The sequence below is a fragment of the Botrytis deweyae genome, assembly GCF_014898535.1.
Source record: "Botrytis deweyae strain B1 chromosome Unknown BDEW_002, whole genome shotgun sequence".
In the NCBI taxonomy this organism is placed as follows: Eukaryota; Fungi; Ascomycota; class Leotiomycetes; order Helotiales; family Sclerotiniaceae; genus Botrytis; species Botrytis deweyae.
Window position 1 is genome coordinate 916,188 of NW_024066209.1, and position 16,067 is coordinate 932,254.

A 16,067-nucleotide genomic window follows, 5' to 3' on the forward strand; every position below is an offset into this window, starting at 1 on the left:
AAGCTATTTTTTGTTTAGTTTGAGGTTCTGTGTCTTTTCATAATGTTGTTCTTATTCTGCTTTTTGAGATATACACAATAATTATGAGTTGTTTCGTCAGTCCTTCTCATGCTGCCATTTTCTGTTCTTAAAGCACGTTTTGGAATTCTTCCTGCAGTGGGTGTATGGATTGACGGGATACTGCAAAAATGGACTCGTGAATATCTCTTGATATATCAGATCATTTATTCTAGGAATTGTTACGATTATTGATTAGAGATGGAACAATAAATATATAAATTCTGATATCAAACAATTGAAGAATAAATTTATTCAAAATATCGAAAGTTGGGAAGTTTCCTGTCAATCCATATAACCACTTGTCTATGGTGGAATGAAATAAATGGGAATTCAAGGAATAATGTTTATCCGGAATGTGTCACATTCAACTACATGTCATAAAAACTTGCGAACACAACATGATAATACTAGAGAAATGTCTTTTGGTACTGGCCGGTGTGCTTTGGAAATCATTTATCATTCAAATTTGGCCTTCAATTAATTTTTTGTAAATGAACCTCTTATTAAGTACCTAATCTTTATAAACGGGTTTACCTCCGCACCTTTGCGACAAGTGAAAACCCCCCCCATCAACTAAATCCATCCCCTCTATAGACAGAGGATAAGCACATTCAACCACAGATAAACTTGTGCAAGTAACAGAGGACCAGATGAGCCATTGATATATCTATGGAACGATTGACGGATGATCTCTCAAGATTTTGACGAGGACTCTCCTCCCTCGACTTCATCCACAGTTCCCTATTCGCAAGTTAGTATTCAAGTTCCCATGTATAAAACTAAAAGAACAAATGGCTTACCTTTTTATTATCATGGCGGATCTTTGCATCCACAAGCCCTCACATAGGTACATCTCCCTGTTGCTGTTCGATCTTCATGAATTCCGATGCGGCGTGGTCATCGATATCAGGTCTGATAAATGTATATGCGATTTCAGTACGGTTGTGGCGCTCGATTCTACCCGCTTTTGAGTACCATGTCTCTATCGTACGTTCCGGACCGTAATCGTTGAATTTACATGGCTTCAAGTACTGCAATACTACGTCAAACGGCGCATTCGCACCATCTCTCATGATATCCGTTGTACCACAGATCACGGGAGTGTTCCGAGTCTCTTCTGCAAGGATTACGTGGAAGTTTCTAGAACGACCCCTCCAGGTGTGCCTTGAATGTGTGTGGATAATAGAGATCATCGAACTTCTTCCTTCCAAGCTTTTCATCATCGTACTTGAATAGCTTTCCCAGTAACTCCGTCTCTTCTCGTGTATCGAAAAAAACTAAGAAGTCCTTAATTCCGGTACTGCCTCGCTTAGATTTGTACAATATCTCCAGAATTGTAACGTGAATAGCTAAGAGTTGGTGAGACCTGTCTTCACAGTCGCCCTAGACAAAACCACCCGATATTTGTATCAAACTGGCAAAATCGGTTTCTGATACTGTAGTTCCACTCTTGTACTCATCAAGCTTATCGTATGTGCTCAATAAAGAGCTGATATCTGGATGAGGTGGCGGAACGACTTGACTAAGAGCAATTTCTTTGTGCTCGTCCCAGAATGGTTCGAGCTCGAACTAATTGGAAAGATCAGTTAATGAGAATAACATGGACAAGGAAGGCATGGAGGCTCAGACCGTCGCATTAGAGACGAACAAAGAAACATGGATAACAGTGCACAACTGGAGTGGATTGCCGCTTTATTGAACATTGATCGAGGCCCTAAGATTGTCTGGGGACATTCAAGCACCGACTCCGGTTCAGCTGGCCGCTGTAAATCCTTTTGCATCCTCCCGATGAAATATGTTCCTTCAGGGACCATTTGGTGAGTATTCTTCTATACCCAAGACGCTACTAGTCGGGCGCTAGCTATTTGAAGGTGCAGGAAAGACATTGGGATATGCGGTGCCAGTAGTCAACGAAGTGTTACTCGCACACATTGCAAACGAGAAGATCAAGGTTTCACAATCTACAGTCTTGAAACCAACTGTTTTAGTGATATTGCCCACCAACGCGCTGGCCACGCAAGCAAAAGCCACGTTTAATAGGCTTTTGGCAGTCTTGAACGGAAGATTGAATAGGACTTGAAAGTCCTTGTCAGCTTCAATCTGGTGGTGATGACGTCCCATCCCCCCTTCTTGTACCTGCTGCTTCTAATGAGGTTGAATGTGACCCCACTTCAGCTTTTGAGGAAGAAATAGATGTTGCCGATCCTTTATCCCCTTCTCTTGTACCTGCTGCTCTTCAATTCAATGGTGCTTCTGCTGGAATTCTCAACTTTTTCGCCCCAATTCCTCAGAAGAAAGATGAATCTCGTCCTCATGGACATGGTGATGGTGATCTCTACTCAGCATCTCCACCCAGGCATTCCTCGCCGGCAGAAACTTCCGTCTTTTTACCAGTCAACGAGGGAACTATCCTTTCGAACATCTTGAAAGATCAATCAGTCGCTTCTGGGGTAAGTCCGAATTCCATCTTCGATCAATGAAGTGCCTTGCTCACTTTTTAATAGCAGACTCTCTCCTGCGCGCAGGGCACATGTGCTCATGGTGCTTGCAAAAGACATGCGGCGAACACCCTTGTATTGTTCCAAGGAGCTCATCTCGCAACCAAAGAGCTCTTGTCTTCACCTGATGCCAATCGGTGTAAGGTCGCTAAGAAGGTCCTCCACAATCAGGACAAGTTTCTGCGTCACAAACGGCTCATAGAAAGGGGCATAGAAGACTATCCTCGCTCTTCCTTGATGAGAGTTGGTCGTCGTTCCTTGAGAGATGCACTATATAAGATGGAGCACGGACCCTCATGGGCAGGTGATCGGTCCCAGTAGCCATTTTAGCTAGTCTTTTCGTATAAGTTAGAAGCTTCGCGTCCAACTTCCTTTTAGATCTTCATCAATGACTACTATTTCCAATGATACCATCTCTTCAGTTCCCGTGCCTCACATTATGTAAGTTAAAACGTCCATCAATCAGTCGCAATTCCACGTAAGATGTAGTCAAGTCTGAGTCTACAGATCCATTAATTGTGGCTCTGTAAATATTTAACGTTTGTCCCATCTTCGATGTCTCCCGAACAATCACTGAAGGCGTCGATTTTGATCATTCTTCAAGAGATCTTCCACCAATAGCACCCAAAGGAAGTCCAATAGAAGAAGTCAAACCCAGGGTATCTAATAGTCCGGACTGCAGTTCAACAATGAAGATTGTTAAAATTTCCAAACTAATTAGGATATTCAAATAGTCTAAGATACCGAATTTGATTAGAACATTTAACTATTCTCAAATTTCTAATTGCTCTTAGATATTCAAGCCCTCATATTGTTGAACTACAGTCCGGACTATTGGATACCCTGAGACTCACCATCGGAATACATTGTTTGAAACTTGGTGGAGCCTTACATTTTCCCAAGAGATAGATAGGAAGTGAATAAATCACAAGAAAATGCAGCTGTTTTACTATCAGTCCCATTTCAAACATTTTAGTGCTAGCTTTAAACAGGCTCGGAAACCTCTTACTTGTGCTAAACTCTTCGAATTACCCACACCACTGCTTATATTCAGACTCATGTGTGATTCACAAGAGATGACTAGCATACGAGTCTCTGAATACCTTCTCGTGACCTGCATCCAGTGCCAGATGAGCCTTGACATAAGTTTTCCATGCAGCCATAAAGTGAGATTCGTCCTTTGTGATTTGGTTTCTCGTGCAAGCATACGAGCCTTTATCGTTTTAATAATGAATTTGAACTAAACGGTGGGGTGTGGGGTATCAGATGTGCAACATTTCACATTGTATACTCTATCGGAGAAGGGCGGACCATATGGTGGGGTGTCGATCTCAAGAATATTGAAACCGTGTATATTATCTATGAGTGAATGAAGCTTATGGAAGAAGACTCGGTGATCACGAGTGTAAATATTCAATTGGTGTCAAAGCTAAAACGGCAAGAAATATGGAAAGGAGCCAGGTCTCGCTCTCTGGCAGTCTGGTTATTGGAATCGGATAATTCAGAATGGACCGGGAATATCATCGTGGCTAAGCTAAATGGTGGGGTAGGAGCATTCAGATGTGCAACAAATTCAAGGGGGAAAATGTATGCTCTAAATGACGGGGTACAGCATTTCAGATATATGACACATCAACGGCCTTTAAACCACTTGCTTGAAGCCAAGCGTGAACGAAGAGTATAGCTATAGTTTTGGAATCACTCGGGCATTGAATCATTGATATGATCCTGACTCTAGTTTGTTCCCTTGTTCGGAGAACTGTTCGCCTGATTATCTCTTAATGGAACCATGGAATTACGGAATTCGTTTATCACACCGAGGTTTTGCTGCGGCGGTTCCTTATTGAAGTGGTAAAGCGAAAAGAAAATATTGGAGCATGTTTGAAGACCCCAGTGAATGGAGTTCTCCCATCTTGGGATCGGTATCTTGAGAAGGACGCGTGGGCGCCGTCTCAGTTGATCGCCAACGTATAGAAATCGAGTATCTTGGCCATTGTTTATACATATTTTGAGAGAAATTCTCCTTTTTTACTGTTATGAAGATTATGACCCATCTCTCAATTCCATTTCTTGAAACTGTGTTAAGCACTATGCTATTTTTCAGACGAGACCAAATAAGTGTAAATGTCTGATGTGACAGCCTTTCACTCCGCAAAGGTAGAAAAAAAAAAAAAGGAAACCATCTGTAAGGGCCCGTTCGAATCGATTTTTTATTTTATTGGTGAAATCTCTAATAATAATAAAATGACAAGGGATTTGAAATATTGGTATTTGAATAAAACTAATATATTTGGAATAATATTGGGATATACGAAATTGAATTGAAAATAAAAAAATTGAATTGAAAATAAAAAAGATAATACTTTTTCTCAAATATATTAGCCTAATTAGACCTCAAAAAATACTATTAATTACTATATAAAAAAAATTGAAAAAATTTGTTTCATTTATTACTTTAAAATTATTTGACTCAATATTTTATTAGATCTACTATTGCATTCAGTAAACACATTTATTTGAGCTAATATATATTAGGCTTAATATTGCGTTCGGTAAACACCATATTAGGCTAATATATTGATCTAATGTCCAAAAACCGATCGATCCGAACGAGCCCTAAGTGGAGTGCTTGTGTCGGTTTCAAAACGTTTTCGAACCGCAACCGCTGGATCTAGCTTCTTCCAAGTTACTTATCTAGTCTTCAATTCACTATGACACTTATCATTGTCATTTCCAGCAAAAACATTAACGGTATCCATGATAGATCATTTTCACCCATACAGTGAGATCTATCAATCTAATGAGTTCTGTGCCATACTTTTTGTAGCATTGGCCGTGAAAACCTAGGTATGAATTAACTACTAAATCTCAACTACAGCCTACAGAAGTGGTAGACTACATTCCATATGATGAAGATTGTTATATTACGAGAATTGCTCCTCACATTACGCCTCAAATTGCGTCAGTCTTCGTAATTTGAGGGTTCTTACAGGCAATAATCTCTTGAATATTCCAAAGTCATTAGTGTAATCTCACCTGGCCGCCCTTATTTTGACGAAATAAGCGAAAAACTTTACTTTCGTTCCACGCCGATCACTACCGATTCCACAAAAAATCGTTCATAAACATATCAATCAAACTTCTTCATTTGGCACCAGAAAAAAAGATAAAATGATTCCCACAGATCTGATAAGCAAAACCTTGCCGCCCCCTCGAGGGGGCGGGAGGAGAAACCCCTCGGTGGGGTTTTTTTCCGTTCGTTCGTCGATTCGAGCCAGGCGTGTTACCACTCCACCACCGGAGCGCATTTGACCTGCACAAACAAGCCTGTTTGCTGCCTTTGCGCTCCGGTACTGGAAAATGAGTTATCGGTCCTTATATAGTAGTGATGTGTGTGTTTGGGGAGTGTTAAGTAAGTGTATGAGAAGCTATGCTGGAACTACAAAGGGAGTTTTCTATCACGAGGTGATGGCTTTCATAATAAGACTCGCAGTATCCATACTTCACGTTTATCGAGTATCGTTCGCAAAAGTTTTATTTGTCTCTATCATTCTCAAGAATGGTTTGAATCCTTAACACACACTCAAAGCTTGGTCTCTCAACCTTAACATTGCGCAAGAGAACCCATTCCGTATAAATAGAACTACCATTTCGATACTCACACAAAACAATCGAAACCCGAACCTCATCCAGCTATATGATATCACAACGTCCATTCCAAGTTCTAAATCTATTTCTATTTCTTCGTGAGAGGCCCACGAATATAATCAAGTAACCAGCATTATTTGAATGTCAAAATTTCCACACTTCTCACCTCACGATTAAATATGCGCATATTTACATTAAAGCTCCGATCTTTTCGATCTTGCGTCTACAGATACTTGACTTGTGAGCCGATTTCTTGATCGATTTGTTACCTTTACTCACACTTTCGGTACTCAACGTTCCGCTATTCACTATGACGGGCATAGCACGGCGTGACTCCTGACGTCAACGACTTTGAATGGTCAACTCCCAGTTACATCCACAAAGGGTTTTGATACAAATTTCAACGCTTTTTTCATAACCCATACTGCATGAGCTTAAATGTTCATGAAAAGCTTAAGTGAAACAAGGCAGTCAGTAAAAATACTTTTCACATGGGGCACGAGCTGTTGGTAGGGGTATTCATCAAATCTTACTTAATCTTTACCACATATACTAAATTATAAATGGCTGGATCAACGGTTGGCTCTAAGCTACCTTTCTTGGGGTTGTCATGTATGTTGGTTATCCTTTAGGACTCATGCGAGAGACTCCTATCCTATCTATCTATTTCTAATGATCGACATAACATTCAATTCCACACACATCTAAGTAAATGGTGGGGTATCATAGTTAAGATCACCAACCCAAATCAGTGTAGTATTGCTAGTGGAATAGGGTATGTCCTAACGACAAGCTTATATATTAGTGAGGTCTGAAGACGTATTAGTTTAACTTTCTCGGTTCTAATGAATCCTGGTCACGCCTTTAGTCTAAAGGGTGGGGTTGAATATGAGATTTGCAACAAAAGATACCGAGTCACAATATGTCATGTGGTATGTCTCAGAGTTTGATACTTCAGATTTGATACGGATATACTTGCGTTGTTGAGTTCCATAAGGATAAAATTCTCGGCTCTATTCGTTTAGTGAGTTGTACAGAAAATGTCACACAATCAACTAATGTATTGGATACGAGAAGCATTCTTACACTCACAATTAGCACGATTCTCATGTAACTTGCCAAGACATCCAAGAACCTTAGCTTTTTGGCGTTCAATGTGGCTGAGACTATCTTCCGAATATTTCGGCAATTAAACGAATGTTTCCATTTGTTTTGCGATCTATTCCACCTAGAATCACAGAAAAAATGTTGCACATCTACCACTCTTGAACTGCAAGGGGATCCTAATAAACTTTCGGGTAAATAAAGTCTGACTCTAGCGCTTCCTAGCTCTCCGCACTCAAAACTTATTCGCTACCCCACAATCATTCAAGTCTTCTAGTAACTGATTTAGACCTGTCTAGAACACTTTTCATGCAGATTTATTACACATCTACATCTTCAATTTCACAGGGTTTGTCCTGACAAGTAAAGGAACCATTCGTTTCATTAGGAACTACAAATATTAGTTTCTCAGGTTTGCGCCACAAATAAGCTTTTAGGATGGTTCGCCGAATATTTTACCAGGAGAATTCTGTCACGCATCTACCTTCTTCATCCTGCAGGCTCATCCTGACAAGCTCACGGGTATGATTTCAAACAGATCTGATTACAGACTGATTTTTGTCCAAATTTAGAGGGTGAAATTCAGCTTCATGGGAACTAACGCAGCGATCTGTTTACTAACTAGCGGACATCAAGTAAGGTTTAAATCCTCACATACGAAAGCCACCAGAATAGACCTGAAATTTTTGCATCACTTTTTCACGGCAAGATAATTCTTCCATTTTGTTTAAAACATTCACCAAATGCTTTTCTCTGATTGGTACCTCCTAATTTTATCATGATCGATGCGACTGGAATTGAACTTAGAGTTAACGGTTTTGAGTTTTGGCTTCAGCTTTTCGAGAAATCAAGTCCCAAAAGCGCATTTTGATCGCCATCGGATTATCTTTCATCTGCATGAATCTCAAGTACTAGGTTGTATACAACGATTGACCAATACTAGCGTAGATGTGATTGTTATTCACTCTAGAAGATTCAACTGATTTGAGATTCTGCTGCTCAGCTATTTTGTCTTACTCAACATCAATATATTATCTCTGGTTCACGCACTGCAATTCTGTCATTTCTGCCAATCAAAATGGCTCTTAAACAAACACCATCGACGTTAGAAGCTACGCTTTAGAATTGAAAGCTTAATTTAAACTTTCGGCATAAGGCTTGGTTGGTAGAGGAATTCAACTTGTCTATTTATGCTCTCAGTAAAGCAGGGTTTTCGGTTAGTTCAAAAGTTATCAAGTACCTGGATATTTATCCATGGTTGCGTGGTAGAATGGGGACTATTAAAATGGACGTTATATGACAATGTAGTATGATCTTTGGGCATCATAGACTGATATCCAGTTTTTCTTCTTCTGCATGTAAACTACACAATCTCCCGAGCTTCATTTAAAAGATCAGCACGGTCAACTTTATTCATACGCAAATTAAGGCACTACTAACTACTTAAAATTGAACGGTTCCTAGCTCTAGGTAGAATATCTCATCGAACCTACAGTAAGATACTACTAAGCAAGAAGAAAGCACAAACCAAAATGCACAGCTATGAGCATCCTAGGACGCCAATTCCTATCCATGAACGAGAAGAACAGAAAATCTATCACTATCCAAATCTTTTCTCATAAAGTAATAGGCAAGAGAGACCAAATTGCAATTCTGTCCGAGAGCTGACATCAAACCTACTAGCTCTGTTACCACAAGTAATCATAACCCTTGAAAGCATAGCTCTGAGACTCCAATCTCAGATGAGACTCGCAGAGCAAATTGGACTCGATGAAGTTGTGGCGAATCAAATAGAAGATAATATTGGTGCTATTGCTGTTGATAATGCGTGAAAGTATTGGATCTTGGGCGGCTTTCAACAGTCTCTGGATCAAAGGAATAATTGCTAAGTTAAAAAAAAAAAAGGAATAAAATGAGAGCAACAGTATAAATGCTCAACACATTCCGGAACCAAACCACTTGTCTATGGTACTATATAGCTCGTTTAAACTTCCATTGCGCTGCGACGAGAGAAGTGCTCGATTCTATCCTCGTGCGTGCAAGGGGCTTGACGAGGATGTTCCGTGGATCATAAAACGCTTTCAAAAATTGAATTGGACAACTCATACTGCCATTTCTACCATAAAGAGCTACAAGGCAAAGAAACCCAGAGGCATTAATCATCAGGTCGTCTTGCAATCGCGTCTTCGATTAGAAACATGAGGATACAGCGACGACAACAAGACGTAATAATGCGTGTTCATTAACAACAGACACAGGAATACTTTCAATGGAAATGGCAGTAATGATTGATTATACAGGATAACTTATATGACTAACTATCAAACAATATCGAGAACTCGATGGGCATTCATAGTCTATCAGGTGCAATATACTCGAAAGGCTAACAAATCCACGACAACTATTATCATTTTTAAGATCTCTGAGCAATAGCTAAAACTCCTCTCAAGCTTTCAGACAAGTTTTCATTTGAGCCCACTTGAAGTCTTGAAACGAATCTTGGAAGTCAAGCATAACTGTCCTGAACTCCCATTTTCCTTACCGTGTCTCTTCAAATTTCTCTCTCTCGCTCATATCCTTTCTCCCTTACAAAAATCTTCATTTCATTTCCTCCCCTTCTCCTCCAATATTCAACCCCACTCTTCACCCGAACACCTCCACATCCAGGAACATCAATCCCACCCCTCAATGCCCCTTCCCTCTTGCCGTGTAACTACAACGGCAACCGACATCCCATTCAAATCACCCCACAAACCTTCGGCAACAACCGGCCGCAAAAGCACACCCAGATGAATATCGACAAACAAGCAGTAAAAAATCTCGATTCAGAACACCCTACAACCCACATACATGTCCACCCACTGCGCATTTCCGCTCCCAAAACAAAGTCAACGACATCCTCTCTCCTCGTGAAATGAGGTGATTCACGTCCCACACCCGTGCTACCCCGATGTATCAATCAGGAGCCCTCATTCTCGCATACCTTACTTCGAACGCTGTACTTCTTTCACCAACACAAAAAGATGCACGACTCCAAACCCAAAAAACCCCCATTTCCGATTTTCCCGAACGCCGAGCTCCTCCAGATGGAGCCCCATATCATCGCATTACTTCGGCATTAATACTCTCTCGCTGGCACAAACGCTACAAAATCTTCACTCGACGTGACGTTAAACTAAACATTCCATCGCATCGCCATCGAGATACGTTTCGTCCACAGCCCCATCACCAAAATTCTCCTTTCAATTCACTAATTCCGTGTCACCATTAAAGAATGCAAGATCCACTCACCCGCCTCACTATCCATCTAGTATGGCGATCCCGACGCCGTGTCCAACAATAATTTGACGCTGATCCAAATCCAAACCTGTTCTATGTAACCACGTGTGACGCACCCCACGCCTCCACTTCCCCTCTCCAAATCAAGGATGGAGCGTGCCAATGAGGGATAGCCAAAACTTGCTGCCGCGCGCTGTGTTGTTATCGTCAGAATGTTCGAAAGAAGGAAAGTCCATGCTTGACTTTGCGTACAACATACAAATGATGTACATTACATACATCCCAAATGGCGTAATGTGTGTGTACCCCCACCGCGTTGTACTCGCGTCCGTAGCTCCGGCGAAGAATCTGACTTACGCTCGCCCGCCCAAAGCGAGGGAAGAAATGAGGTGTTTCCGTCACAAAACACTAAGCGCTATCGTACATTGACCGATGATCTGGTGATCAATTACTTCATGTAGGTAGTATATCTGCTTTGTAACGGGAGCTCTGTCTTTTCAGTCCTTTCTATGCCGCCCTATTCCTTCTCGTCCCATCTATCCCGGCAGTATGGGAGTATGGAAATTTTTAATTTGAAAGTAAACGTTCCAATCCGTTTACCCCGCAAGACATGTACGGCGCCCTCGCCCCTCGCCTCGCCCCGCAATTTGCACCATTTAGTATTTACATGCATAGACCAGGTTACCTTGATGCATAAATTCACATTTATAACACGCGGAGACGGTAGATAAACCGGAGCGTTGTATTGGTACTTTTTTTGCGCCATTATGGCACGATGATGATATGACATAATGAGACCACAGTGTGTCTGTACCTTGTATCTCGTACCTTTTACTCCCCTATCTTCATCACGCAGACCGAAATCCCCTGGTCGCAGACAAGTACCTGCAGCCAAACTCCGCTAAAAGTGGTGCCAACGTGCACGACCTCTGTTGGTGGGGAAACGTATCATAGCATCATATCATATCATACCATACCATACAATCATGTAATATAGGGCTTTCTATCCTTCGGTGCCACTACGAAATGAAAAGGGTATGGAAATCTACCATTCCCTCTCCTCAGGATGTGAAGCTGCTGCCTGGAAGTACCAAATTCTCGATGGTAAATGAGGCCGTAATACAACAGGAGTTACATTGCTTCTTTCAGAAGCACAACAATATATATTATCATCGGCCTGAATCTCGATCCAAAACTGACCAGTTCGGTCGAAAGGCCCTAGTAAAGCCGATGCAGGTTCTCTTCAAAGGTTTCATCGAAGATATCTTCATAGCCGTCTCATTTAGATGCCGGAGAGACCGACGAGATATCTTGTGCGCCGAGATTCCCTTGTACTTGCGGCTGAGTGAAACCATACGCACAGCACCTTGGAGAAGACTTTCTTGATATCAGCAAGCGTGAGACAATGAATCTACCGGTCAATCAGAGATAGCCACATTTCAAGGCGTACATTCCTGATCTGCTTTAGAAACATATGTCAGCCTGAAGATATGCGTGAGTCGTCTATTCGGAAAGCCATGGAAAGATCGACGAACTATATTCCATCTTGAGCACTCCTTTAATGACTAGCCTCATCACTATACACGAGTCTTCTTCTTCAGATTGGTAGGTGCAGTAGCGAACCTCGTCTGATGCGTGACTTGGCCATGATACTTCTCTTGAGATAATCTATTATGGGGCGTGGTAGACTTGCAGCTAGTCGAGAAAGGTGATTCGGGTGGTCACATTGCGAAATTGGAATATACCTAAAGAATGCGATCTATCAGATGCATCATGTAGTGAAATGAAAAAGAGCACCCACATTTGCATGTGCAGAACAGGCTCGCGAAAGCATCATTGGAGGAAAGTTTCTATCGTGAGGATGAGGGGTAACCCTTAACTCTTGTAGAGAGTATCCTTAATGGCCCGTCATACATTAAACCCACTCCCATGATAAATGTTTATCTGCACTTTGCTGGAGAATTTTCTTGGATTATAGATAAATGTTAAACTCGGTGGAGATGAAAACAAAATCGGCTCGGGAAGCTACGTCTTTCTGCATGCTCATGCGGTAGAAACCATTTCGGGAATATAACCATGTCGTTTTCTGCATGGAGAATTATGAGGAAATAGTTATCCGCGATATCCGCCAGTTATCCTAATTGGACTACCAATATTGATGCTTTTGTGCAAGAATCGAGCAAGTAAGCAGAAACCTATCATTTATTTTGATTCTCCTCTCTTCACCCATTAGACAGTAAATATGATCTGGAGAAGGATTTCTGTAGAGGCATTTTTGTCAACAAGGATCTGCCAAGACATGCAACTAAGCAATCCAATTTCGGTGCTGGTTTAATTCTAATGTACATATATGTATATGCCTTCACGGTGTGCAGAAACACATTGCAGTACGACAGTCATGATGATGTATTTGATATAAAAGTGATGTAAATACGCCAGATGCCATGGCTATGATGACGGCATGTAGGGTCTTTAGCATTCCACTTGTTCTGCGTACACACACACTTGCGTTGAAATATAGATGAAATGGAATGCGCGTACCCGTTGTATGATAATACCTCATATGTTGCGTGAAGTTATACATCCATCATGTGATTTTGGTCGTATACTTCAACACGAGGATGTGCAGGTACCTTGCTTATGCTTCTCCTTGTCTTTACCCTAGATATGCTGTAACACCCCTGATGTAACTGGACCACATGCGCCCCTGCTATTGCAACATTGGGGGCCAAAAGATGAACTTTTCTGAGATTGTGAGCCCTCAGCCTGCTCTCTTGGTAGACCAGCACCTTTTCGAGGTTGCACTGGGCCGGTACGTGGTTTTGCTTTTGCAATTGGAACAATATGAAATTATATGAGAGTCGTGGATCGTGATATGATTCTAGGGTACATCCATCGTACACTCACAAACTAAATCATCGTTGTGGATAAAGACATGTTCTCCCCAGATGTTTCTCCGTACATTTCAAGGTTCCTACAATGTTCTAGGATTGTCAGTGGGGGGAAGGGTGGGATTGATATCCAATTTGTCCGATGAAACGAAAATGAGATGATGATGCTTGTTTGCTTGCGTATGAGAGGGACGAGGGGTTATTTAGCGTACAGCGGCATCAAACGGTAAAGTACCACTGTAGATCAAACAAAACATGTGGGCGCAGGGTTTCAATATCCAAGGGTTTTCATCGAAAAAGCTTCCAGAAAGATTCGAGAAGCTATTCTCGTTTGTCTTCTTACAAAAATCGACTTCAAGACTTCAATGTTCCCGAGTTAATTGAGTGGTATGATTGGCCGATTTCATACAACATACAACTGGCCACGCAATAGAAACAATATATCAAGTCCCCCAAGTGAGTACTTTGTAATATCCAGAGAGTTGGTTCGTAACATACAGATTAATTAATTAGATAGATTGGATGGATCTTGGTTGATAAGAAATTAAATCATCATCATCATCATCATCATGGATCAGGGAATGCTGACTAGACGCAACCATATAGTCACCAAAGCTGGTATTCTTGTTTGGAAGGCTATAGGTACCTGTCTGCCTGTCTGTTGGCATCAGTATTCAAACAGGTTTCCTGGTGCCTTGTCGCTGGAGCGGAAAACGTAAGATGTTGGAAAGCGTATGCGTATTGAAGTAGCTCGAAAGGGTCTTACGATGTGTGTTGACGCAATGAAGTATGAGATACAACCGGCTCAGCTTTTCTTCCCAGGGGCTGAATACTTCTTGAGACGTTACTCGTACTGAAGTTATCGTAATCCTGCTCAATTTCTTGAAGGATCTTCCTCGACGCAACGGAAACTTTAGAGTTCCCGCTCGTAAGGAAAAAGAAAGCTTATTACACGCAGAGGGGATTTGCCTCGGATCAGTTGATTGATTGTACTGTACACAGACAATGTGCTCGTTCTATCCCGTAGCTGCATCGAATGATGCCAAGTAAGTAACATACAGTTGTTGCAGTGTCGTGGTATTGATATTGCACATGTAGAAGCAGGAGGGTTGTTTTGGCGTTACATTGCTGAATGCCGTTCTCTTGGCCGCATATCTCGCCGTTTGGAGACTCAAGAGGTAACTGAATTGGCAGGTACTGTATATTCCTAAAATAAGATAAAGTACATGTCGCCGAGTGTATATTGAGTCGTATCAAATACGCCGAATGCCATGGATGGGAACAATTGCATATCCATTCAAGGAAAATAACATACCATCGTGAGTAAGCAAGAATGTCACTCCTAGATACATAGGATATGCCGTTTGAACGTTTTTGTAATTGCTCATCGGCGAGATTATGTGTGATTTCGATATTGCATGACCAAAGATCAAGCAGGTCTGTAGGTTTCTTGGTAATGTAACTATCGGGCAATCTTTCTCTAAGTACAGGAAGGTACGAATGTACATATCGTATGAATCTTCATTTAGAACAGTCACGAGCTCATTGTTGTCTCCACAATGGGAGATATTACTCGAACAAATCGGTCCTGTACACCGTATTTTATTTTCGCTTCTCTCGTCACCCCTTTCGCACAAATCCGCGGAGAGAAAGAGAAAGAAGAAGTAATTATAAACGTTGAATGTGGACTGAAACTGGGCTTACGTCGTACCAAGATGGGTCTCAAACCGGTGTGGGAAGGGCCTTGCATATTGATTTTCCCCGAGAATCCAATAGAAGGAAAAAAGAAAAGTTGCAGAGAAGGGAATTGCTTCGAAAGTTCGATATCGTTCTTAATACAGTATGGTTACGGAGTAGCACCCCGGATACGAGATTGGGACAAGATATTGTTGATTTTTGATCTCAATCTAAGCCTTGACGAATAAGCATTCGAAGCTTCCCTTCTCCACTAGATTCGCTCCAGAGGTTCCCAGAGATTTTCCTTACTCTTGCCAAAACATCACATCTCAATTCGACAGCACATTTTGAGTCTTTCAAAGAGATTATCTCATGCTCGCAAACCCCACTTGCATTGGTGCATTGCAGAGTTAACGCTTCTGCGGAGTACATGAAGCTGATCCTTCCTTGTCGTATAATTTATGGTATAAACTCACTTGCATCGTGTAATGAATGATTGTGGAATAATGGAATAATAAGGCCATCTCCTATGGATGGCCAATGTCTGAATTTAAACGCACTCCCGTCCTAGAATTTATTCCATAACAAGGCAAGTGTGATATGAATTGAGTGATTGGATTTATGCCAATAATTACGATAGAGAGCTCAGGAAAACCGAGCACAACCGTGCCATGGTCACTCCCCCTGGTTCAACAATTTCTATGTCACTTCCTACTTTTCCTTCCGCTGTCTTCCTATGGCGGGAGCAAGGATCGACTCTTCGCATTCGGACCCCGTACCTGATTTGCTCAACCTCCCAAGGCTTCAACCTAACATGCCTCATGCCAACCCTCTTGGTTTTGTAGGTTTCTTACAAATCCAGTCTTAGCTATCCCGTAATAGCTGGTACGCTTGATCCGAATCCCGAGCA

At 41.5% G+C, this 16,067-nt stretch overlaps 2 protein-coding genes across 2 annotated transcripts; one reads left to right on the plus strand and one right to left on the minus strand.

The window, feature by feature from the left end:
• Positions 1–500: 500 nt before the first annotated feature.
• Positions 501–1,133, minus strand: EAE98_000976 (uncharacterized protein; the record flags this gene model as incomplete). Its single annotated transcript, XM_038948593.1, has 2 exons — positions 501–801; positions 912–1,133. The coding sequence occupies 2 exons, from the start codon at positions 1,131–1,133 to the stop codon at positions 754–756; spliced, it is 270 nt and encodes an 89-aa protein (XP_038814859.1). The 3' UTR covers positions 501–753.
• Positions 1,134–1,855: 722 nt separating this feature from the next.
• EAE98_000977 (uncharacterized protein) lies at positions 1,856–2,910 on the plus strand (the record flags this gene model as incomplete). Its single annotated transcript, XM_038948594.1, has 4 exons — positions 1,856–1,877; positions 1,938–2,041; positions 2,154–2,510; positions 2,565–2,910. The coding sequence occupies 4 exons, from the start codon at positions 1,856–1,858 to the stop codon at positions 2,877–2,879; spliced, it is 798 nt and encodes a 265-aa protein (XP_038814860.1). The 3' UTR covers positions 2,880–2,910.
• Between the last annotated feature and the right edge of the window lie 13,157 nt (positions 2,911–16,067).